This window comes from Balearica regulorum, chromosome 9 (genome assembly GCF_011004875.1).
Source record: "Balearica regulorum gibbericeps isolate bBalReg1 chromosome 9, bBalReg1.pri, whole genome shotgun sequence".
In the NCBI taxonomy this organism is placed as follows: domain Eukaryota; kingdom Metazoa; phylum Chordata; class Aves; order Gruiformes; family Gruidae; genus Balearica; species Balearica regulorum.
Window position 1 is genome coordinate 2,947,607 of NC_046192.1, and position 25,555 is coordinate 2,973,161.

The window sequence follows — 25,555 nt, forward strand, 5'->3', positions numbered from 1 at the left end:
AGTTTTGGGTGGGGGGTGGGCTCAGGAGGAGGTTTAACCATGCATCATTTCAGGTATGATCCAGTGAGGAATGAAATGGAAGACATAAATATTATATCCAGTGCAGCTCTGCTCTGTGCGTTGTTGGCAGTCGAGGCATTTGCTGTGTATCTGTGAGCCCTCAGGTCTTGGAGGTCAGGTAAAATCAGGGTGAAAGATCCTTAGTCTCTATTTCCACAGGAAAATTGCAACACTGCAGATCTTCATTTGCCCACACTCACACACACGCAGTGTAGGAAGCACGGCTCTGCTCGTGCTGCTTTGCACGTGCAGCTGGGTGAGGAGCCTGGGGCAGCAGGAGGAGAGGGTGGAAAAAGGGCTTCCAGTGCTTTTATTTTAATAGATTTGAGTCAACTCCAGCTGACAAGTTTCAATAAGGAAATGAGTGGTGTCTCTGTAGTAGTTTTTGTTCAATTTAAATAGGTGCTCTTAGCTTGGGCCTTTATTTGGGGCAGGGAACAGTAAGTGCTTTTGGATTTTGAAGTTGCAGCAATGTGAGTTTTGAAATTAGCTTTGCAAAAATTGACATTGGGAAATTAATTGCTTTCTAAATTGTTCTGTTTTGCTGGCAATTATTGGATTTTTAATAACAATGTCATTAGGTTATGCAGAAGTACTAAAAAGAAATTGTCTAGCAAAATCTCCCATCTAATACTATCTGGCAATACTTAATTTTATTTACCTGCAGTTAATATATTACAGTCCTTAACACTCTGTCCTCCTTTTATGCCTGATGTCACCGCAGGTGACTCTTAGAGGTCTTGGCAATCCCAACTCTCTTTACCGATACCTGCTGGTACGTCAATGCTGGTGTGGCACTACTGACGTGCCCCAAGTGACTCTGTGATGGCAAGTAGAGAAGTTTGATGAAAAGCCTGTTATGGCTATGGGTCTTTCCCAGAAGGGATGAAGACCTGCCTTACGTCATTCATCTCCTAGAATGGGAACTCCAGGTAGTCCTTGATCTCTGGAAGTTTTTTTGCTTAATGTTTCCCAGAGCAGGAGATGTACGGTAGAGGAGTTGCTAACACTTCAGCCAGCACCAAGGATGGGTTCAGCCTGACTGGATACTCGGATGGCAGTGTGTTTCTCAGTGATGCTTCTGTCACAGCCGCTGTGGTTGGCTGCAGGGGACGCTGTGTGATGGCAGGAAGTCTTAACTCTCAGCTCATTGTAAACGTAATCAAGAGAGAAAGGGAAACAGTGCAATCAGGTTCTTCCTGGCTTAGGGCTCAGGCTTCAGCTGCGAGGATTAAGGTGACTAAATCGAATTTTAACCTTATGGGAGTGTTCAAATAAATCCCTTGCAAAATGGATTGGAGTAACCAGAGTGCTTTATTGTCACCCTTCAAACGCAGCTTGCCACATGTGGGAAGGATATCTTAAAATAATTGGGCATTGCAGAAGTAGCAGTGTATTTGTGGCAGTCTGTCTTTCAGCATAAGCCATCTGAGGTGATGGGTCCATTGAAGTGGCTGACTTTAAAAACTACAGTCAGATGTTTACCTGCCTGCCTTGTCTGTTGCTTTTATTATTGTTAGGCATGTGATAAACGAGGATGGTTCTCCGCTCCCGTGGAAAACTGGCTGCCAAGATGTTGACTCCTATTTTGACAAATAGGAGCACGCCACTTTTCCAAATACTAAAAAGTGAGGGTGGTAAGGGGAGATGTGACAGACTCTGCCACATCTTCTGGGCTGTTCTATGTCCATTATTTACCATTTCAAAGCTGTGCGCTGTGTTTGTAGCTCCTCTGCTGTACCGAGGGAGGCAGGCTCTGGCTTCCAGGCTAGGAGGGGTGAAAACAATGGGTCAATAAGGAAGGTTTTTTGTTTGTTAGGGGATGCCATTTCCCTGTGCTTAGATTTTTAATAGTGTGGATGAATTGGCATGGTAATCTAGAGCATTCTGAAGTACTTCATGCCCTCGGTACCCTAGTGAATGCCAGACTGCTGCTGGAGTAATTTCACACCTAGACAGCATCAGCTGAAGTCCTGTAATTGAACCATGTAGGAATTTGTGTTGGTTTTGCGTGGCAAGGTTTTGGTAGCGGGGGGGCTACAGGGGTGGCTTCTGTGAGAAGCTGCTAGAAGCTTCCCCTGTGTCTGACAGAGCCAATGCCAGCCGGCTCCAAGACGGGCCCGCTGCTGGCCAAGGCCAAGCCAATCAGGGCCTCTGTGATAACATATTTAAGAAAGACAAAAACAGTTAGAGAGCGCTTTTGCAGCTGGAGAGAGGAGTGAGAAGATGGAAGAACATCTGCAGACACCAAGGTCAGTGCAGAAGGAGGGGCAGGAGGTGCTCCAGGTGCCGGAGCAGAGATCCCCCTGCAGCCCCTGGTGAAGACCATGGTGAAGCAGGCTGTCCCCCTGCAGCCCATGGAGGGAGGATGAGGGGGTGTAGAGATTCCACCTGCAGCCCGTGGAGGACCCCACGCCGGAGCAGGTGGAGACACCTGAAGGAGGCTGTGGCCCCGTGGGAAGCCCACGCTGGAGCAGGCTCCTGGCAGGACCTGTGGACCCGTGGAGAGAGGAGCCCACGCCAGAGCAGGTTTGCTGACAGGACTTGTGACCCCGTGGGGGACCCACGCTGGAGCAGTTTGCTCCTGAAGGTCTGCACCCCGTGGAGGAGACTCACGTTGGAGAAGGCCGTGAAGGACTGTCTCCCGTGAGAGGGACCCCACGCTGGAGCAGGGGAACGATGAGAGGAGTCCTCCCCCTGAGGATGAAGAAGCGGCAGAAACACCGTGTGATGAACTGACCGTAACCCCCATCCCCGTCCCCCTGTGCCGCTGGGGGGGGCGGAGGTTGAAGCCGGGAGTGAAGTTGAGCCCAGGAAGATGGGAGGGGTGGGGGGAGGTGTTTTTAAGATTTGGTTTTATTTCTCATTCCTCTACTCTGTTTTGCCTAGTAATAAATAAGATGAATTCCCTCTCTAAGTTCGGTCTGTTTTGCTCGTGATGATAATTAGAGAATGATCTCTCCCTGTCCTTATCTCGACCCGTAAGGTTTTTTTTTTCGTTGTACCTTTTCTCCCCTGTCTAATGAAAGAGGGGAGTGATAGAGCGGCTCTGGTGGGCACCTGGCCCTCAGCCAGGCTCAACCCACCACAGAATTTAACCACACAGGTACAGTCTTGAATTTTCATGACAGTCTCTCCATTCTGCTTGAATGATGAGTGCTGTGAAGGATTTAAGATGCTATTGCAAAAAAAAAAAAAAAAAAAATCATCTGAGTTTTCTAGAGATATTTTACAAAAATGTCAAGTTCTGCAGATGAGGCATGTTTCAAATGCTCTTCTTGAATTTTTTTTGGTCTCAATAATACAATGGTTGTGCTAACTGGGAGAAAAAAAAATTCTGTAAATGCTAAATTTCTCCCATCTCCCATAAAGCTTGTCTTAGAGCATGTGGAAATATTTGAGTGCTCAAACTCAAGTTCGGTAAGTAGAATAACAAGGCACAGCCACTTCTGCAGTCAAGTTGGAAGTTCTGACTGACAGCTTGAAATGCAGCACTGCCTCTCTCCTGCCCCATACTGTTATTAGTATGGGCTCAAACTGTGTGACAACAACCAGGGGGCGGAGGGTGTCAGATGTAGCTTATCAGAGGCCAGCCCTTTGCTTTTACATACCAGCCTCCTAAAGGAGAAATTTAATTCTAAGATTTTTTTCAGGTGAAATAGTCCAGTCCTATGTTGCTCTCAGCTAAAAATATGTCCTAAGAATTACAAGCTTTCAACCCATTAGCTCAGAAGAATCCCTTGTGTTCGCTGTTGCATCATTTTTGGCCGGCGTTCAGTGCACAATGACAAGTATTTATTCACCTAGAAGAGGAGGGAGAAAGCAACGTGGATTGTGGCTGAAATCATGATTGGAGTGAAACTCTTTCAGCTGAAAACAGTTATATCTTCGATAGTGCGTAACAGCTAAGAATATTTTAGGCTGAAGGAACCACATAGGGGCTATTCTGCATCACGTACTAATATGGGGTTTGGAACTAAAAATAAGCCAGCATTTTTAGCTGAAAGAGTTTGTCTTGAGCTCCTGATTTTTCCATCAGGAAATCTGGAGTCAAAGCATGAACTATCTAATGCATTTGCTAAGCAGCAGCCACCTCCTCCCAGGCACGGCTGCTCGGTGACCATGGGGGAAGCGGGTGCCTGCCAAGACGGACGCTGCGTGGGGATAAAACATGGTCGCTTCTCGGTTAGTCGGCATCTTGTGGGCTTTTAGCGCCGCCAGTAATTACCTACGGGTAACCTAGAAGGAGAGGGAAAGGGTGAGGCACATGGGTGATAAGGCGTGTTGCCGGTGCCTGGGTGCAGGAGCCCCAGAGTCATTTACCTCAGCGGCCGAGGCGCCCAACGGCCACTTTGCACCCGGCCCTGGGGGCCTGCCCAGGCGAGAGACAACGGCAGGAGGGCGATGCCCCAATTTAATTGCCGGGGGGGGCGGGCTCGGGCTGAGGGAGGACCCCGCTGCTCCAGAAGAGGAGGCTGGGCGGGAGGTGCAGCGGGTCCTTCCCGGGAGCCCCTTGCACCGGCCGGCCCCCCCCCCCCATGGCCGCCTGCACCCCCCCGGCCCCCAGGGCTGTGTGGGGGAGGCTGCAGTGGGCGCGTGCCTCCAGCAGGGGGCGCTGGCGCTCCCGCAGGTTGGGGGGGGGTGCAGGAGGACATGCGCGCGCAGCTGCTGAGGGACGGCTCCCCTCCCTCCCGTGCGCGCGGCGCGGTGTCGTCACGCGGGCGGTGCCTGCGCGAGGGTGGGGGAGTGCCGTCGCCCATCCGGGTCCCGCGGTGGAGGCAGGGGGCGGGGATTACCCTCACGTGACGTTGCGTGGCGGCGCAACCGCCATCTTGTGTTGTTGGGGCTGAGGAGTCGCTGTGGCCGTGAGGGACTCTCCGTCCGGGAGCGCAGGTAACGCCGTCCCGTCGGCTCCCTGCCGCCGCCACTGCTTCGGCCGCCCCCAACGCCTCCCCGCCGCCGCGCTCCCGCCGCCGCCGCTCTCCCCGCCTGCGGGAGCGGGTGTAGGCCGCGCGTCGAGCACCGGCCTTGCCGGCGGCTCCTGTCCGCCGCGGGTGCCGCAGCCCCGACGCGCCCTGCGGCCTACCGGGAGGCGAGGCCTCCCCGGCCCGGTGGTGAGGGGCGCGCCCGGAGGGCCGGTTTTGCGCTCCTGGCGCTGGGTTTTTACGGGGCTTGTTGGGCCTGGCTCCCCTCGGGGGTGCGGGCCTTGCCCTCTCCATGCGGCTCCTTGGCAGCAGGTCCCGGCAGGGGGAGACGGTGCCTGTCAGGCGATGGCTGGGCGCCCGCGGCTCCTCACGCCCTCGGGGGCTGGCAGCTGCGTCCTCGGCGCCGTCTCCCCTCACGCTGACCCTTGTGAACTCGCACGTCCCCTCCCAGCCCGGTGGGACTGGGCCTGTGTTCCGGCAGTGCCGCGGGCAGGTGCGCCCTCATTGAAGCCTATGTTTGCCCCGCTCCGAGCACGCCCAGCCCTGTCAGGTTACACAGGCTGAGGAAGGAGGGAGCTCGTCGAGCACTCGAGCCTTTCCCCCCACAGGCAGCAGGGTGTTGGGAGCAGCAATGACCAGCAGTGTTTGACTGGAGAGGCCTTGGCAGGCCGAAGAGAGCATCGATCAGGATTGTGTACGTTTGGTATTGATCCAAGACAAGTAGTTTCAGTGTCAACAAAGCAGTCTCTGCTCTTTCAACTCTATGTAATTGCACTTTGAAGTGGGACAAGTTGTAGGCCAAAAGGAGATGTTGCCAAGTAGTACTTATGGAATAAAACCTACATTTTCCCCAGTAACCTTCAGCTCAACGTTCTTGGTTTGCTGCTGTAATGCTTTACCTCTTACTGTAATTCTTAAGTGTCTGTTTTCTTGGGTGGGAGGGGAACGAACTTCTGAATTCTGATTATGTTCTTCTGTCTAACTTCTTGCTGCTCATTCTATTTTCTTGCTTCAGGAGCTGACTTGGGCAAGTTCCTGGAAAGTACGTGTGAATTTTTTTTCCCCTTTCCCGTAACTCTGCTGGTTGTTTTTGTTCTTAAGAAACTTTTTAATAAACACAAATTATTTGTTGCTTTGTGAATAGAACTGTGCTTTGGTAGATGCACAGTGTGATAATTGGAAACCTTTGTAAACAAAATGGGTTGCAGTTGTCATCAACAAAAGCTTTGTTCTGGTATTTTTGAGTTCTGTTATTGGGTGTTGGCTCCAATAGATAATAAGAGCTTTAGCATTATGAAGCATTGATATTCTTGCCATTCGCTTGAATAGGTGTCCTGTGAATGGTTAGCTGATGCTGAGGTAAAAATGTGGGCCCTAATCTGTCCTGGGAGTATCAACAGAAATGTTGGAGTGTCTGTTGCCCCTTCTGCACCCCCTTTGCCCCCCAGGCTCATATAGGCATAAGTTCTACAAGCCAACTAATGTCAAAGGTGATGTATGTCAGTGTTAATTCCTTACTGTGTATGTGATTTAAAAAAAAATTCTAATAGTCAACTATATTAAAAAGAAGGTAGAGGTTTATCCATGGAAGTTGAATGTCAGCTATCACTTTCACCAAAACTATCTGCTTGTGTTGAGACTTTGATAGCCCCTTTCAATAGCTGACAATATTGTGTATGAATACTGGGATGTCTTAATGATTTTAAGAGCTGCTCAGGCTCTCCCAGTCCCTGGATGCACGAACATGCAGGGAGGTACATGGTCACTGTATTTCTTTTAGGACCTTTTCTGAATGTTTACTTGAGCCTGTCTCTTAAAGTAAGTGCATAGAACTAAAATGCAAAGTAGTCACCTTGCAGTGATGTTTTGTTTCACAGGGTGCTTACAAAAATAGTTTGATACCAAAGTAAAAACTTGGACTCTTGCAGATCCACTTTTCATTACAGATGTTGATCTTAAGAGGACTGTAAAATATCCTCAGATACTCCTTTTAGTGTTTTTTCTTGCCTTCCTAAAACATACAGTAAATGAAAAATATGATCTTTATGCTGATCTAAGTGGGAAGAAATGCTTGTAAATAGAGACTTGAGGGCTTTACAACTTAATTTCCCCACCTGTTTTACTCCTTGATTGAGGAAAAGACTGTGTGTGTGTAAAAGGGGAGTGCAAAGAAGGCTTTTTTTTAAGGAATTCAGACTAAGCACGATTGCATCTCTTCTATACTTGCTGTCTCCTGAGGCCTATTGTGTACATGGAGCTCTGCAATAAACTAGAGTTTCTTGTACCTGAATGTAAGAAAAGTTGGCAGCTCTTTTAACATCTATAGATACATCTTTTAAAAACAACTTAGGTGTCAGTCATATGGAGCATCGCATTGGTGCACCTGACTGGCTGAAGAGGTGGTTTGCTACTACATGCCTCTACTGAAGGATCTTTCCAATTATTTCAGCATACGAGGGAAACATTGATTAACAGTAATTAATGACAATGAGCTAGGCACCTAGACCATGGTCTTTTCCTTCCCCTCTACCCCCTCCTTTAAAGTAGTTCAGACCTCCAGCTCTTTAGATTACTTTTTTTTGTTTGAAATACCAAGGAGATGAAATTTGATCCTGCCTACATTTGTCTGATCTTGTAAGTTCAAGTAACTGTCAAATGTATGTTTCTTATTCTTTCATTGAGGTCTTTAAAATTCCTTCTTAGGGCTTTTTAAGGTATGATGTTAAGTCTTCTCATAGTCTCATTTAGAAAAAAATTCCTTTTCTTAGCATTTTTCCTTCATTTTTCTGTTGGCCTTTTTTTTCTCTCTCAGTGCTTCTGCTCAAATATGAGTGGAAATAAGCTATATTTAATTCATGATTATAGATAGGCAGAGCAATAAAATTTCTGCTCACAAGCGTAAAAGCACAGGCCTGATCCATTGGATGCTTTGGTAAGGAGAAACCTGTCTGTTACTGAAGAAGCATTTCTGTTGAAAGGGACTGTGTTTCTTTGTGTGGTTTTCTCATCAATTTATTTTAATTCATTGAGTGACATTAAAAACCTAGGTGTGTGAAATGCTGCGGGGGGGGGGGGGGAAGAATAGTATTTGCTTTTACGGGAACAGAGTCAGTTATCACCCGAGCTTAGCCTCTTCTTTCCTCTCTTGCAGTCAATTCCTGAACATTTTTTGGTTGCACAAAGGCTTTGCCTTGAAAATTGTCAGAACCGAGAAAACTTAGCAAGTTTGCTCAAGGTGTACATAAGTTATGGCTGGAACTAGGAAGAATTAAGTGCTTTAAATTATAAGGTCTATGCAACATTGGCCCTCTTGTGGTTTGTGGTAGTATATATATAACCATGTTCATCATAGTGATGTTTAATACCATTATTTTTTCATCTGTAGCTTGGATGATAGCAAAGGATTATACAAGACAGAGGTCTCTGCATTGCTTTGTTAGTAGCTGAGATTGCCACAGTGTGTGATTACAAAATGTGTCCACTTCTCTTTTTTTTTTTTTTTCTTCAGAGGGAGGGCTGTCAATCCATTCCCTCCAAAGGTGGTTAAATGTTCTTGAATATAGAAAAATGTAGTGATGGCTTGATGTCTGTGTGGGACACTAAGCAGCCATTGGAATTTTTATGTCCCTCCTGCTTTTTTTTTTTTATTTTTTATGGAAAGGATGCACAGAATTGTTTCAATGCGCCTGAGGTTTTTGGCAAGCATGAAATCAAAGTGTGTGTTTTCAGGAGTGAGCCTCTCCTGTAATCCTTAAAGCTTGCAATATATAGAAGCTGAATATCTAGACCTCAGGATTGTGGAGAAAAGCAGAAGGGATATCAGGAGCTCTGTAGAGTTAGTAGAGTCTACAGGTCAGTGAGGAATTTTGATGGACATTTAGAAAATTTGTTTTAAAATAATGCCTTGTTGATGATACCTTTTGGATCATGTACTGGTTTTTTATTCCCTCAGCTAATTATTAAAGCTGTTCATTATGGTTTTCTATTTTTTTTTTGGCCATATGTTTTCAAAAATCTAGGCAAATAAGAAAGAACGATTACTTGATGCCTTCAACAATGGCTCTTGTATATGTAATTTGTCATTACAAAAAGATAAATGAGCTTATATGTAACATGCTAGGAAAAAAATGGGTTAGAAAAATATTTCTGTGTGTTTGATAGCTGTTACTGCAGTGAAAGTAAGCATGATGCATTGCATTTTGGACATTTTGGAGGTAACATTTTGTTACTAGGTATTTGGTCTTTTTTGTTCAGTAGAGAAATACTTGTTTCCAGTTGTGGTTATTATGAAATACTCCCTTCCCCCCCCCCCCCCACCTGTCACTGACAACAAATTGAAATACTTTGCATTTTGTTGCTAGTATTTTATGATAAAGATACTGGTGTTTGTGTCTGGGAGATTCAGAGGTTTTAATGTCCATGTGTAGATCAGATTGGATAGAAACAGATTTGTGGTCTGCATGTGGTAGCATGTCAGTTCAGATTTGAAGAAAGAGAAGGAAAAGGTGCACTTTGTATGTTATGAAGATTACTCTGGGTGATGATGATGATGCATGGATAGCTGAATTTATGTGACTTCAGACTTAGCATCAGAACGTCATGTGGCAAGGAGCTGGTATGACTGGCAAGTAACGGATGTATAAAGTGAGTCTTTTTTTGAGCCACGTATGGTAGAATTGGAGGATTTAGGTTGGATGAGACCAACCTTTGGTGGTCGTCTGCTTCAGCCTCCTGCTCAAAGCAGGGCTGACGTCAGCGTTAGACTGAATAACGTGTGTGATAGAAAGTGAGTGAGGCTGATCATGGAAATAGCATATGGCAAGGTTTTTAAGTAAAAGCATCTAATAACTTGATTTAATAAATCAGAGGCCCAGTTAAACTACCATTAAAACCAGTGGAAGCTTTTGCATCAGGCTTAGTTAATGCTGAATCATTGGTATATGTAATTTTCTCTACTTATGTTATGCTAGGCTTTAATAGTCCTAAGGCAGGATCAGGAGAACATCACAAGTCAGTTTACAAAGATACGGTTCTTAAAACAAGTGTATATCTCTAGCAATATTAACATAAAGAGAAGAAAAATGATGACCTAGTAAGAAGTGTTGTCATTCATATGTAGTAACAAGTTATTTTCTGACTTCCTGGTTGATGAACATGTGTAATCTGATACACATAATAATCATCTGTGTTAGGACTTTTTACTAGATGCTTTCTCACTGTTGAGTATTTGTTTCCTGAAGTATAGGACATATCAAAACTGCATGAGCAGGAAACCTTAAGGAGAGTGGGAATTTCTACAAAGCCCGAAGAAGCTGCTTATGTAAATGACATTTAAAAACAAAACAAACCAAAAGTCCACAACAATCCAGATCTGTTAATTCAGTGAATGGTTTCAGTGAATGTAGTCTCAAGCTTTGTTCTGCCATTTTGAATATACGTATGGGCTGTATAATGTGTGTGACGAATGGGAGAGAGGAACTGCAGTGTGGGTTTGGCTGCATTCAGGTAGTCTGGCTACTGGCCTCATTGAGGAGCAGGTAGACTCAGCATCCTGACCTGTAAGCATCTTGTGGAATGACACAGACAAAATATTTACCTACCAGCAAATTTTCAATGTACAAGGTAGAGACAGATGTGGAAGTGATTTTTCAGCTGGAAAACAAGAATGCTGGCAGGATATTGGGACAGGATTTGGAATGAGAAGTGGGTTGTGTTCCAGCTAGTGGCAGAGCCAAGGGTGTGGTCCCCTGACTCTGCTTGGAGCTTAATCACTGGTGTCTGCCTTTGGCTGGAAGTCTTGTAATAAAGGTGGAGGTCACACTGCTTTCTGGCTGAGAAACTGGGAAAAGCTTTCACATTTGTTCGTGTTCAGGTGAAGCAAGAAGTGGATAGCTCTCTAACTTACCTCTAACCACCAAGTTCGCAATAGTAGGTAGGAAAGGAGGAAAATATCTAGAATTGTGATAGTTAATGTTCCTTTATTTTCATTGGATTTTGTTAGCTGTGCGGGTCTTGTTAGTCTTTTTTGTTATCCTATCCCAGAAGAGCTTCAGTGCCTACTTATGTTTGTCATTCTTAACTGTGGTGCGATGTGTTGCAAGCTCTAGCATTCCATGAAGTTTTAGATGGATCTGTATGAAGTGAGCAGAGGGTAGTTGGTTTGGTCCTGCCATTTGAAAATGTCATGAACAATTTTTGACTGTAAACTGACGAGAGATTGAAACACTTTTGCAATGATTTGAGACAGAAAGGTTGTAAGACTTTAGGAGATCTAAAAATGTAACTGTAATAAGAGGCGTAGTTTCTGGAGAAGTGGATGGTTTAGATATTGTTCCCTTAGGAAAAACTTCCTCTTAGCATGTGGGTAGATAGGCCTTGAAAAATTCACTGCCTTTATCAGGATAAAGGCTTGGTAAGCCAGAAGGGACTACTGTGACTCGTCTGGCATCTTGTGTAATGTGATTAATGGATACTTTTTTTCTGATGAATTTTTTGTTTAAACTAGAACATACTTTTTAGACAATCATTTAGTGTTGACCTGAAAACAACTTACTCTGTTTATGTCTGAATGTCTTGCTTCAGTCCCTTCACTGGATAAACTTGGGTCTTCAGCCTTTTTTACCTGCATCATCATTTACAGACTGAGCAAGATACTTAAATTTTTCTCAAAGATTAATAAATAGAGCTTAGGTGGTGGTTTTCCCCACTGAGAGACGTATCTGTCACGTTCTATCAATTTTTGAACACCTGATTTATCAGCTTTCTTGCCTTATGGACAACAGGACAGAGTATCCCTGCAGTGATAAAAATCTACTCTGTATTTACTCTGTATTTCCTTATTTCTGTATTCAGTGTTTTCTATTAGCTCTTCTAGTCAGTGTTGTATCATATGTTCCTTTTCAGCTGATTAATGTCATAAATCTCAAACTGGTTTCAGGACTGTGTTTTTCCAGAATAGTCTTGCATTTGTTGTATATTACCTATGTTTTCTGCTTGTGAGTCTTTTGATTGTATGCTTGGCCTTATTAAATGCAACCTGCTATACTGGACCGAGTAATTGAATAATTCATAATGGTATTATTGATGATGTGTCATTTCCATTATTTACCATATCCATGTTTGTCATCCTCATGTTTTAGAAGTTATTTGGGCCAGTGTTACAGATTCTATAGAAGTAGAGGATAGCTTCCTACTTTTCACTCTGTTTTGAGAATATTTTGTCTTCTGAGGTGGGTTGTTGTAGATTCTTTAGAAGAGAAGGCTAAAAGAAAACATAGGTTGTGATGATTTGAGACTTTTCATGTGGTTCTGAATGATTTTGTCCTTTTTAGCATTCTACTTAATTGAAATGTCCTGCAGAAGTTAAAATTTATTTCACCTACTTGCTTAAGCAATGAAATTTCTACTCTTACAAAAATGTATTTTGATTGAATGTCTTCTATAAATCCATGTTGGCTGGCCTTAATTATGTCAGTGTCCTTTAATCAGTGTTGTCTGCTTTAGCCAATGATTAATATCAAACAGACTTGTAGTGTAGCCACCTGAGTCATCCTGTTTACCACTGTACTTAAAAGGTAGCTTGAGTACTATTCTGGATCTTCTTTAATATTTCCAGAATTAGAGAAAATCAGCATTAATTATTCAGTCAACCTGTTAATTTTTTTAAAACCACAGTTACTGGCACTGAAATTAGCTAGCTGTAGTAGCTGCCTGTGGAATGTTTTCTTGCTTGTGGAAGGTGAAGTTTTATCATCTTGATGTAATGTTGCTGTTGCATGGTGGAGCACTGCTGTTAAATTCCTGTTCCAAGTTTATTTAAGAAGAACCCAAATCCTTGCGCTTAAATCTGCTTGCGTTAGACTTGCATTGTGTTCTTTGGTTCTCAAAATTTTCAGCCAATTTCTAGGTTAAAAAGGCCGTTTGAAACCTATAGTAGGAACAGAGCTACCTTGAAAGAAAAGCATACATTTCTTCCTAAACATCTGTGATCAAACAGTAGACCATTTCAAAATAAAATAGCTATGTATGGGAAGGATCAGTGGTATATCTTTTTTCCAAGGTTTAGGTTTCCAAAATTAATAAAAAACCTAAGCAAGCAGCAGTCCCAAAGCTATAAATTGCAGTGACAGTCCAAATCTTTAATTTTTTTTTTGTCAGTAGGGAAGATTAGATGGGCAGACCTGGATGCAGTCATTGCCTAGACTCAACTTGGGATGCGAAGAATCAGTTTATCTATCCAAAACAGCAAAACATCTTGGTGAGACAGATTGCCATGTGGTACAAGCTGACAGAATTCTGTAATGGAAATGTAGGAATTTAACATTGCCTGAAAATCTTTAACTCAAGTGCCCATGAGCAAGGGACAAACCTTAAAATGGCAATTTTCTGTAAATCCTGAGGTTCAGCAAAGTCTGGAAAACACGGCAGTTTAGATCTTTCAAAGTCTCTGAAAAACAGCTTTTTGCCTAGATATTTATCAGATAGCTGTATGTTTTAAAAGACCAGAGCTTGTGGCCAAAATGTGCCACAGTAATTACAGATCTTTCTTAGGTTTTTTTTTCCAACTGAAACATCTTCTTATGCATTTTAACACACAAATCTAGCTGGTAGGATCAAGTTCCAACTCGTGTCTGAAGCAGATGTTTCTGAGAGCTTTAATAGATTTGTCAGGTACTGAACAGCAAGCTCGAAAAAATAATTAAAAAAACCACGAGCTTGGTAAAACAGCCATTGTACCTAAAGCAAACCAATGAAATGAGTGTTGCTGATAGCAGCTTCTGTACCTATAATATTACCTGTTAATTGTGAGTGAAAGCCACTTAACGGCTTAATGTTATTGGATTACATTTTGTGTCTGCTCAGAGGATGGACTTCTGACTTCCAGAGTACTAAATTGCTGACAAAATAGAAAGGATGTTTTTTCCCTTGTCAGTCCACAGGTTGATTTCTTCTCTTTTTCAGTCCTGCATGCTGACAGCGGGTTGGTGGCTGTGGTACCCCCCCAGAAAATGGGGTCCCAGTTTCAGTTTATGAAGCAATTCTATTTTTCCCCAAATATGCAGGAAAACTGCAACTGTTTGTAGAGTTGCATGGGCACCTTGATCAAAGGTTGACATGATTTGAAGAAAACCTTGGAGAAAAGATTCTGCTTTGAAGGACTGGTGGGAAGTCCTTAGGTAGCATTCTTGCCCAAGCAGTGGTGCTGACTGGATGATACCAAAATATGACCTCAGTTTCTTGCTTCAACTTGAGGCTGTCCTTTTGTGCTCTTTGCCCATATAAAATCTGTGGCTGTGCAGGTTCCTCAGTGAATGGCCATTACTTTGTAGAAAAATCTTGACTTGGAAAACTGTAGCAGTTCAGAAACAGGTTTTTCCCTCATCAAATTATATCAAGGGGGAAATGTGTTTGGTATATATCATTTTTTGTGATTTGCCATCCTTGATTAATAAGGAGGCAGCATAGATAAAAACCAAAATTAACATTTAATAATTAATATTGAAGCATAGAGCCTAAGAAAGTTATCTAGATAATAAAGATCTGATAAATTAATGCCTTTTCCTTGGCCAAAAAAGTTAAATTTATGACCTGATGATTTATTCCCTTTTCTTAATTCCTCACCCTTTTTCTTGCTCCACCCTGACTCTTTCCTGTCGTGATGCGAGCACTGCGTAGTCCACCCCAACTTGCCTTTCCGGTTAGTACAGCTTCTCCTTTGTGCACTCCCTGTCAGAGGTTCCTCTTCAGTTTGGCTCCCGTGCTCTCACCTTTTGGCTGCTGCTTTGTGAGCCAGCAGCAGCACATGGTTTTTGCTTCCCTATCTTGTCTGCTGTGACGTGGCTAAGTGTATTCCTCTTGCGTGCTTGCTGTCTTAGCTTTCTTGAGTCTCTTTTTGCTGTTCCTCTGCCCCTCTCCTCCCAAATCATTACGTATTTCCAGAGCACCTCCCTTTCTCCCAGCTTTGCATGTAACTTCTTTTTCATGTATGTTTTATTTCTGGGTAGTGTTGCTAATTAAATTCACCTGTTACACATACCTAAATCATCTGCAGATCTGTGGTTTTAGTCTAGGGTTTTTTTTCCTGTTCAGCTAAAATGTCATCCGCTTACAGGTGTGTTGCTTTCAATTCAAAATTCATACAGTCAGAACTTGTAGGGAGGAAGTAACTTACCTGAATGCAGCACAGAAGAGGAAGCCAGCGAAGAGTTTCAAAAACAAAGTGCAGTGGCCAAAATGAGGGACAAGAAAAGCCATTTTGCAGCTCAGTGGGATGAGATTAGCAGGCTTTGAGTATGCTCATAGGTACTAAAGTGCTTAGGAGTTTAGTAGAGAAAGATGACAGCATCCTCAATTTTTGGGAAGGAAACCCAGAGACTGAAGAGGATGGGGCCCAGTGGGTCCAAAACTAGTAAACTGTTGATCCTAACTGGTTTTTAGTGCTTTATCCTTGTATCTGATGCTTGTCAGCTGTGTGTTCATTGCAGTTTAACATTCAGTGCCAGCCTTTTGGTATGACTGATGCTAAGCTAGCTTTGATGTTTGGAGCTAAAGATCCCAGGTTCCCTGGTGATCCACATGGGTTGATCTGAAAGCTCTTTCCCCCACACCCCCTCCTGCAGAAGGATTACAGACGTTGCAGGAAGTGAAGGGACAGCCATCCAATTAAGGCTACTAGGAATTGCGTTAGAGGCGATGTCTCTATCATGCACGCTTTGGCAGTTTGCTTCAATTGCCTCACAATATTTTCACATGTGGCTACTGTATGTCTTCTTTAGGTACCTAACCTTGTATTTTAATTTGCAGAATGATTTATGGATATAGCATAATGTTTTAATGAGCTGTCGGCTGCTTCAGAAAGGCAACTCAAATCAGACCAAAATAATCTCAAGCTAGGCCTGTGAGAATAGCTGGATATTTTTGTATTAGCTTCTGGTGGATATAGTGGGGACAATCCCATTTCAATATATAGAATTATTGTGAAAATACATTATGATTTGGATATAGATTATATTGTGTATGGGAAAAAATTAATATGGCATCTAGTAAAAATACATGAGCCAAACCTTGGTTGGTAGGTTTAGACTGCAGGGAATTTTACAACAATTTGTAACCTTATGCCCAAAAGATTTGGGTAAAATCTGCTTAAACTATTTTAGTGTGGGATTTTTTTGGCATTTTCTGGATTTCAGGCTGTTGGTTTTATTTTTTTTTAACTTTATCATCATTACTTCAGTAGCATATAGACAAGAAAAAACCTTTGATTCCTTTGATTTGGTCTTTTGTTTTCTTCAGTAACTAATGCCCTTTCTAGTTCTATCTCCCCATATTTTGTTTTTCTTTTCAATCACCTTTTCGTGCAAAGTATAGATAAACTTGTGAGGCTCATTATTTAGTCCTCAGGTTTATTAAGGAACACAGTTCTGACATGGCAAAGCTCCCTCCCTCCCATCTGTCTTTATAGGTTCTTGAAATCTAATTAACCAGTTTGTGTAGGTAATGCTTCAAATCCTTTTTTGTTTGGGCTTTGGCTACAGTGTGTGGGGTTTTTTCGTGTTTTTTTTTTTAAAAATAAAGAACAAAGCACCTTCCTCTGCAGGTTTGGATTTTGCTGTTGCTAGAAGGAAAGAGCAGCTGTATTTTCTTCAAAAATGGAGAGACGCTTCTCTAGAACTGCCTGGGCTGAACTTGGCTCTGATAGAGAGAACTTCACAGGCTTCCTTTAGTCTTGTTCTTTCCCTCGAGTATAGCTTCATCTGCTGTTGTCCTTACACTCTTGATATGTATTGACCTGACCTTAATTAGGGTCTGCAGGACTTTGGCTAATAGGAATGAAAGTACTGAAGTCTTAAGTTGTACATTTTTTTGCTTAATAAAACCAAGAATGAGAGAAATACTGTCATCTGCTTGCAGATTTAGTAGGATGTCACAGCATTGTATGTACTCAATCTTTAGAAGGCTTATTTTTCAAGAATGAGCAGTGGAAATTTCTTGAATACTCTGCCACTCAACTGGCAAATCTTTCTTGCTGCAATTCTAGTGGGTTTTCTTATCCTCTTGTAATTGTCAGGAAGCTGCATGTCTGTTAATTAAGCATTACTGTTCTTACAGAAGAGGATCATGCATCAAATTCTCAGTGTTTGGTTGTCTTGCAGTAATCACTGATTTGAAAAGGGACTGTTTGTCTAAATTGGTTCTTCAGACACCTTGATCCAGTGTCCTGTTTGAGCTGTTAAAAGGGAAATTTAGGGAGGAGATCTTGATGCAGTTACTACTATATTAGTAAATTAATCTGGTTTTGAGAGCTGAAATGAATTCCTTAAAAAAAAAAAAAAAATTTAAAAAATCCATGTAGTCATTTTTTTCACTTCTTTGCATGACCAGGTGTGCTTTTGTATTGTGAAATTTATGAAGGACTGTATTAATCCAGTTGTTTTCATAGTAAATATTTTTATTTTTCAGGTTCACGCTTTTTAAAAAAGAGAAATAGAACAGGAAAAAATGGCAGCAGAAACTCAGACACTTAACTTTGGGCCTGAATGGTGAGTTTTTTCTGTTTTGTGAGACTCCAGAACCTTGTTTAAAATTTAAAAAAAACATTATGAATTTCTGTCCTTTGGGACTGAATTGATTATAAGACTGAATGGGATATAATGTATTTGTTGTTCCATACTGCTTCACCTCAGTCCCTGGCCTGTGACTGAAAGCGATATTACAAAATTAGTCTTCACTTTATAAATTGGCATTGTGTATGAAATGAGTTGGGTTTCATGTTATGGTAATGCATAATATTCACATTGCTGCCAAGTATCTTAGGGAGGAATAACGTTTATGATCTCAGAGGTATACACAAAGTGAAGACGATGTACTTGTTTAGTCTTTCCACGTGATAAATGTAAGGAGAGTATAAGAACTTCCTTATTAACTAGACTTAAATCTATAGCTAAGCAAGCTTTTTTCCCCAGTATTAAAAAAAAAAATCTCAGTGGAATATGATGAAAGTGTGCATTTCATGTCATAGTTTCCCGCATGTGCGCACTGAAAAGTGTCAGGACAAATGAGCTGTTGTGTTAAAGGGAATACAGGATGTTGTATAATCTTGTGTCAGTTGTTAGTTTTTCACCTTGTCTGACATGCATTGCCCTGGCTTTTGCTGAAGAGTAATTGCGTAGGTGTGATTATTGTTCAGTATTTGGTCCGATTTCTTGTTAAAGTGTTGGTGACTGCAATTACAACCAAGAATTCTGGATGGTGTGGTTTCTGAAGAGTGATGCGATCCATAAGTGTGTAAATGGGAGTGTGGAATGGATATAGGAAATATAATTTCTGCATAGCATATGGTAAGACTGTTACTGGAATAACATATTCACTTTTGCTGACACATTTTTATACACAATGTACAAAAATTGGAGAATATTCAGCAGAGAAGTAAGACGTGATTTGTGGCCTAGAAGACAATGAGAGTGCTCAGTCTATTTTGTTAGATTGAAAGAAAGTTAAAGAATGACTTTATCACTGTCTATAAATACACCCACCAGGCAGATATCTTATGCTGGAGTGCTCTTCAGTGTAAGAGACAGACATGATTAGGTTCACTGATGGATGGAAGCCAAAGTTATATTAAAAAAAGAGAAGGGGGAAGGCAACTCTAAAAAAAGCACATATTTTAACAGTAACTTGATTGCTGTGTCATAGTGAGGGGAAGTCAGTCTCCATTTAGATTAAAAACCAGATTAGATTATGTATGAAAATCTTCAGTGAGTTACTAGATTTTTACAGGAATAATGGAATAAAATTCTAAGATCAATAATTATTCTTTTGGGTTGCAGTATAGTCATGTCTGTCATGTATGCTGTTGTATCACTTAATAGTGAAACTCTCGGTCAAGTTTCATCTGGATTGGAGTTAAACATTGCACTGAGACATCTAATCCTTTGAGTAATGCCTCCCCAGGTGTTTTTTGTTTGGAAGTGGTATGTAAAGAAACTGCCACTGGGTGGCACCAAACTAAAAAAAGAAGGTAAACATTTGACTTGCAAATTGCTTTTTCCTTTCTGTTTAAAGAACAATAAACCAAATCAAAGCATGCTTCAATAATTAGGTGAAAGGTAGCCTCTGAATCAATGTTTTAGTTTAGAGCACCTTCCTTTCCAAGGATTTTGTGATTGAGAAGAGTTTTCATTGTTTAACATGTCTGAGATGCACAGCAAGAAGAATGTAGGAAAATGGTCTGGGCTTTGTTTTTTGACACACATCCTTTTGTAAAACGTTCCCCAAACTTAAAAATAGAGGATATTTGGGTAGCTGAGGAAATGATTTTATAGAATGAGACTGATCCACCTGTGGAGTGTAATAATATCGTATAACTGTAAGATGTTATCTGCAGGAAGTTGAGTAGCTTACCTATGTGGGATGGAATCAAACTTAATAACATATTGGTCTGTTACTATAAGTGAAATTACTGCTTGAATTGTCTCTGAAGTAAAGTATGGCAATGTTTTGTGCATCTTTTTTTTTAATTGAGACACTAAGCTAAATGATGTATGTGCTCTCTGAAAAATGCTATTAATTTTAAGTTCTGGAAAAGGAATTGGAGGTAGAGTAGGATTCCAGAGACACAAGAAGAAACCTCATTGCAAAATTTACTGTCCTATATTGTTTGTGAAACATCTGAATAAATTCTTTCCTTAGGTTAATGTTTGCCCCACTGACCCTAGTGTTGTAAGAATTTTTCTCATGAAAAAGAAGTTGTCATTAATATCTATGGAAGATTTACAACTTAATTTTGTGCAGCCAGTCTAAATAGCTTAGTCAAGGCTTTAAGGGGGTGTAACTAGCTTGCTATATTGTCAACTTAAGAGTTCTCCAGGGGATGAGCTGAATTCCTTGATGTGCTTGTGGAAATTTTTTTCTCTCTCTTGTGGCTATGGGAAAAACGAGAGAAGCTCTTTCACTCTTCTTCGTGAAGCACTAAGTTTTAGAGTTTTGAAGTTAGACTGTTAATGTCTTTCCTCTGCTTCCCGTACTTGATTTATTTCATTAGTGTCAAATCTGTAAATGTGCAGAGCGTGATAGCATAGGTGAAGACACATTCTCCTCAATTCAGTTTTCATCACTTTTCTTCTTTATTTTAGGCTGCGAGCTTTGTCTAGTGGCGGGAGCGTGACATCCCCTCCTCTGTCTCCGGCTTTGCCAAAGTACAAACTAGCAGACTATCGCTATGGGAGAGAAGAAATGTTGGCACTTTTTCTAAAGGATAATAAGGTGAGCAGAAAGAGGAAGAAGTCCTGATGTGTGTATTCCTAATGACGGTCTTGTGATTAGGAATAGTTACTTGTATATTGTGATTATGGACAAAGAAATGGTGTATCCTTTGGCAAAGAACTGAAGAGGGTTTTTTGTGTGTGTGCTTATTTGATCCTACTCTTACTGCACCCATTATGTTTGATTCTTTTTGCTGCTTTAGGGCAACTTCCTGTACTCCCTGAGAGCAAAAAAACTGAAAACCCTGATTGCCGTATTCAGTCCCACTGCCACAGATAACTGATGGTTAAAGTCACCTTGCAGCTATGGAGTTTTGCTTGCCTCAGTAGGATTTTATTTGATATAGTGTAAAATAGTTATTTGATTCAGCTTGAAAGTCAGGCAATAAATCATATTAGCAGATCATCAAAAAAGGCAAGAGCTCAACATTTATCCTGACTTAAGGCAATTCACTTTAGCAGGTAACCAGCCTAATAAGAGCAGTCCTCAAGTAGTTCAGTTCTCTGGGACTTGGGACATAAATACGATCTAGCACATGTAATGCAAAAAAAGCAGTTTAGAAAGTCAAGAACTTCCCTCTGGTTTAATTTCAAAGGAAGGTTCTCAGTGATACAGAAGTTGCATTTCAGAGAGTGTTTCAGGGAAATGGTTCATGCGTTCTGCACTTGTAAACATTAGGTTTTTCTGTAGGTGGTGACAGAGATTGGTTTATTGTTGCAGCTGGCACATACTGACTTAGAAGTCTGAATCCCTCTGAGAGCCTTAATGTCGAGTCAGGGAGGGACTGCAAGAAACTGTCAGGCTGTGTCTTTATCTTTGCGTATAGATGTGCAGACATACCTCCATGTTCTTACCCTACCATGATCGTGCTGACATTTTCATACGGTGCTGGGAGCCTTGCATTGCTTATACATGGATTCAAGGGCATTGAATGTCAAAGATTTTTCTAAAGCTGTTAAGTGTGTTATAGCTTAAAGCCATGCTTTAATGTGCAGAATTATCATGCTCTACTTTGAGAAACTGCGATTTAAATCTTGATGTTATGCTTGAGTAAGTCAGCCTGTCAGAGATCATTGGTTTTTTGCAATTGTGTGTGTTAGATCAGATGATGCTAAGACCTCTACACTTGTGACTGATTCAGAGCAACCTATTAATACCCTGTGTTACAGGAAGCTCTCTGATGGTTACAAAAGGTCCAAAAGAATATTTTCTCTGTGCTGTACCAGAAGGGCGTTGTTATTAGAATGTCTTGCTTTTGATACACATGTGTGTCCATGGTGTTGAGTAATTCTAGTTCTTGAGACTGAGGACCCTTGACACCATTTCTAGTCAACTACTAGGTGCGATGTTTTAAAGCTGTGTCTTGTACCCTATTCCTTTTTCACTGTGTCATCTTCAGTCTTTGCTGCCTGAACATTTGGCAAAGTTACATCTCTGATTTAAAGATACTCTGATTGAAAGCAGGAAGACTTCTGCTAGTGTATACCCAAATGAAAAAATAAAACCCTGGGTTGCTTTGGTTCAGTTAAAGTTGGGAGAAGTCTTTATCTCTAGTATTGTGAACTAGATATTTTTGAAACAGTTCTGTGGCATAATTAGAGCTCACTTGGCTGTAACTGCAGCTTCTTGTCCACATACTCAAGGTCACATCTGCTCATGGAGCTTCCATCTGATGATGGACTGATTAAAAATTAGTGTTAAAACTTACTTTGTTTTAAACCATTAGTGTTCTCTCCTTAATAAGTCCATACCTATAATTTCACTTTACTTTTTTTTGTTTTACTCTCCTTGTTGATTGTAAATTGGAAATGCTGACTTTAAATCAAATACAAACTCTGTGCTATATATGGTAGTTTTGTTAATATATAAATAAAAATCTGGCTATAAAAGTGCATTGAAGTTAAAGTAAAACTTTTAATTTATTAGATGAAATTTCGTTTGGCTCAGATTTGAGCTGCAATCGTGTGGAAGCTTGAATTCTGATATGTATGATCTTGATATTTTACATACTACAGTTGCGGATGGTGAATGCTTTGGATGTTTCATCTATAAGAATTCTTTTCTGGAGGGCGTAAATTTTCAGTGGAGTTACACCCACCTCAGTAAATGTTATTGGAAGTATTGGTGTACCAGGTAGATGGAGACAGAGTCGGCAAGATAAATTTTTTTTTGTAAATCAAAGTATGTGACATCATCCCTCAAATGGAAATATTGGGTATATTTGTATGCTGTTTTCCCTTCATACAGATACCTTCAGACCTTCTGGATAAGGAGTTTCTGCCTATTTTACAAGAGGAGCCCCTGCCACCACTGGCACTTGTACCTTTTACAGAAGAAGAACAGGTTTGTATCCTTTTTTTTAAAAAAAAAAAAAAAAAATCTTTAAACTGTCATTAGTGTAAAAGCAAAATAAACAGTATGCCTCCATTTAAAAACATAAAATTTGAGATTAGTAGATTTTAGGGAAAGAAATTATGAAAACATAACTATGTTAGCATAAAGTTTAAACTCTCTTCATACTCAATTATTATCTTAAATTTGAACATATATTTTTCACACGATGTTCTGTTGAGACAGTCAACTTGTTAAATCCAGGATCATCATCCAGGAAGTGCTACCTATTTTTTTAACCACACAGGACTTTCAGATCAGTGAATCTTTTTCTACAGTTTTTGCACCAACTTCTCTGTAATAGAAGGGTTTAAGTTCTTTTACTTTGGTTTTGTAGTCTTTGGAGAAGTGCTGAAGTTTTTTGACTCTTAACATTTTTTAGGAAGGTGTAGTACTCTTAACTACTTTCTGTGTAAGCAGTTGCTTGATTATTTCCTTGTTTGGTCTCTATAGGTATATAATTAATTGGTAAACAAGGTAAGAGTGAGAACAGGTCGTCCATAAAGATTCCATTTCAAGGGTGACTGATCTGAGTAGTCTGAAAGCCCTTACTTTAAATTCAATTCCTAGCAGAGAAAACTGTCCATCCCCCTCTGGATAAATGCCTCTGACTTTTGACTCTGAATTGACTCCTTTATGGCTGTCAGAACTTTTGATTTTGCAGTTGCTCTCTGGTTTGTCATGTTTCTTAGTACTTTTCTTCAGAGTACGGTGGTTTGGTATTTTTTTCTTCTCTAATAGGAAGCTGAGTATTTTTATTGACTTAAGTGTAATTTGATTTTTACAGTGGTGGGGAGTCTTAGTTTAAGATTTCAGAGCATCCTTCTTCCTTTGCCCCGTGCTATTGTATTCTTGAATTTTTCATCATCTTTTTGTGCCCAGGTATTGTGGCATACCATCTTTACCTCTTCTGGAATTCCTTCCTTTTCAGAGTTGATTCATATTTCTTGTGTCTTTTTAGGATGCTGTCCTTTGATGTAAGATGCTAATAGTTCAGCTTTTAATCAGTAGTCATATTTAAGTTCATGGGAATACACTGTAGATATTTCATGTCATAGTTAGCCTTAAAAGGCAACTGAGACTGACAATATGCTTTTATGGGAAATCATAGCCCAGCTCCCACTCTGCAGTGGGAACAGGAGGAATTCAGGCAGCAAGCCCAGGAAATGGTCAGCCAGACATACAGTAGCACACCAAAATATTGAACCTTGGTGTTAAATACCTTTGGACGTATTTTTTTGCTGATGCATAGTGGAGTCCTTCAGAGAATAAACTACAAGCCTTTTATGGTTAAAGGGGATGTTGACTTCTGGTGACTGTCAAGATACTCTCCAAGAGGAGTAATATGAGTTTAAGGCTACGGTATTGAAAATGTGCTGAGTAGCCTCTTGGTACAGATGAGATGGTAAGTGCTGCTGAGCTTCAGGGATAGGTGGTGCTGTGTTGCAGTGCCCAGAGTTTCACTAGTCTTGAAAACTTCAGAGGAGTTGGTGTGCGCTGTGTCACAGTGGTTTTTTTCTTGCTCCTTTTCACTTGTAATCACAGGAGTCTTCATGGTCGGCTTAACTGGTCTCTGCAATCTCCACAAAAATCTTAATCTGAAAGAAGAGGTCCATATTCCCTTTTTAAGAAAGTCCTTCCTTTAATGCTTCTTAGGAACCCAGATGATGTGAACAATCTGGTTTTGCTTGTCTGAAGATCTCTCTTCCCCCCTTCATGCCTGATTTGAGATACCAAGAGAATGGCATTATTTAAGCTACCAGAAATTCCTGGTATTTGTTTCCCATGACACAATAAACATTGTCTGTTATCAGGAATCATGTTCCAAAGTGATCCTGAGGAGAATATTAATAGTTTTGCTGCTAGTCATGGTGCAGGAAAGCTCTTTCATCTAAGGTTGATAAAAGACAGTTTAAAACACCTTTGAGTCCTCTCTGTGAATACTGAAGGTAGTAGTATCCTCTCAGAACATGAGGCACGGAGATTTGGGAGTCCTGTAGAGGACAGGCTGATCAGAACACTTGTGCTTCAGGGTAGTATTCAGTTGAAGGTGAACCTGTCAGGCTCACTCTAGGCTTGGATTCAGAGCAATTCTTGCTTGCAACCTGAGAGTTATGCACCTGATAGCATTGTAGTTGTATGTGTAGTATGTCCAGGAAGAACTTGTCTCGAGCTGATTTAAAGATGTGTTATCTAGAGATGGATGACAGGTAATGTCATCTATATGAATTTCAGCTAAAATTTGTTTAGTTCTGTGGAATTCAACTAGTCATGGCTACAGTATTCCCTATTACAGGATGTGGATATACTTTGGATGGAGTTGCTGGTCTCTTTTATCCTTTTTATGTAGAATGTCACTTTCCTGGTGGTATGGATGCTGAGCTAACCTAGAGCTCAACTGATTCACCTTGTAGTTGGTTTTGTTATATGACATCATAGATTTGTCCAAGATCTGTTTCCAGGGAACTGTCTTTTGAAGAAAAGAAGGTTTCTGTAGGTAGCTTTAACAGAGGTTTCCACCAACAACCACTGGCAATATGCAACGTATGTTCCTTTGCCTCCCTCCCCTTATTCCTATTTGCCTTAGGAAAAAATTCAGTTGTCTTAATCTTATCTACTTGTGGAGTAACGGAGTCTCGAGCTCTTGCTGAATAAAATGGAGAATTTTTTTGTGTCCTCATTGGTTATATTTGGTGTCTGATTCTTGGGACATTTTCCATTTGCTACTAAAGAATTAAGTAAGCCCCTGTTTTGGGGCAGCTTTACTCTTTGGTGTGCATTATCAGGGATGGACACTGAAGTAATATGCTAATGAATAGTAGGATATTTTTTGCTTTTTTGTTAGTTATTGTGATTTTACCATGTGGATGATTATCACTATGCACATTACAAGGATTGCATCTTCACCATGGCAAGGT

General features: G+C 41.1%; 1 protein-coding gene across 21 annotated transcripts in view; it reads left to right on the forward strand.

The window, feature by feature from the left end:
* The first annotated feature begins 4,226 nt into the window (after nt 1-4,226).
* GIGYF2 (GRB10 interacting GYF protein 2) overlaps nt 4,227-25,555 on the forward strand; it is an 80,575-nt gene continuing 59,246 nt past the window's right edge. For 18 of the 21 annotated variants that reach the window (XR_012836703.1, XR_012836704.1, XR_012836705.1 and 15 more), the window contains exons 1-4: nt 4,848-4,953; nt 17,445-17,524; nt 20,117-20,246; nt 22,494-22,589. Coding sequence is in view for 15 of the 21 variants with exons in the window: in XM_075760783.1 (XP_075616898.1) it covers nt 17,484-17,524; nt 20,117-20,246; nt 22,494-22,589 (267 nt within the window). In the remaining 6 variants the exon portion in view is untranslated. Of the gene's footprint in view, nt 4,246-4,846; nt 4,954-5,381; nt 5,680-6,000; nt 6,028-17,444; nt 17,525-20,116; nt 20,247-22,493; nt 22,590-25,555 lie in introns of those variants that run through there. The other 3 variants (XM_075760784.1, XM_075760786.1, XM_075760785.1) reach the window with 3 other exon arrangements.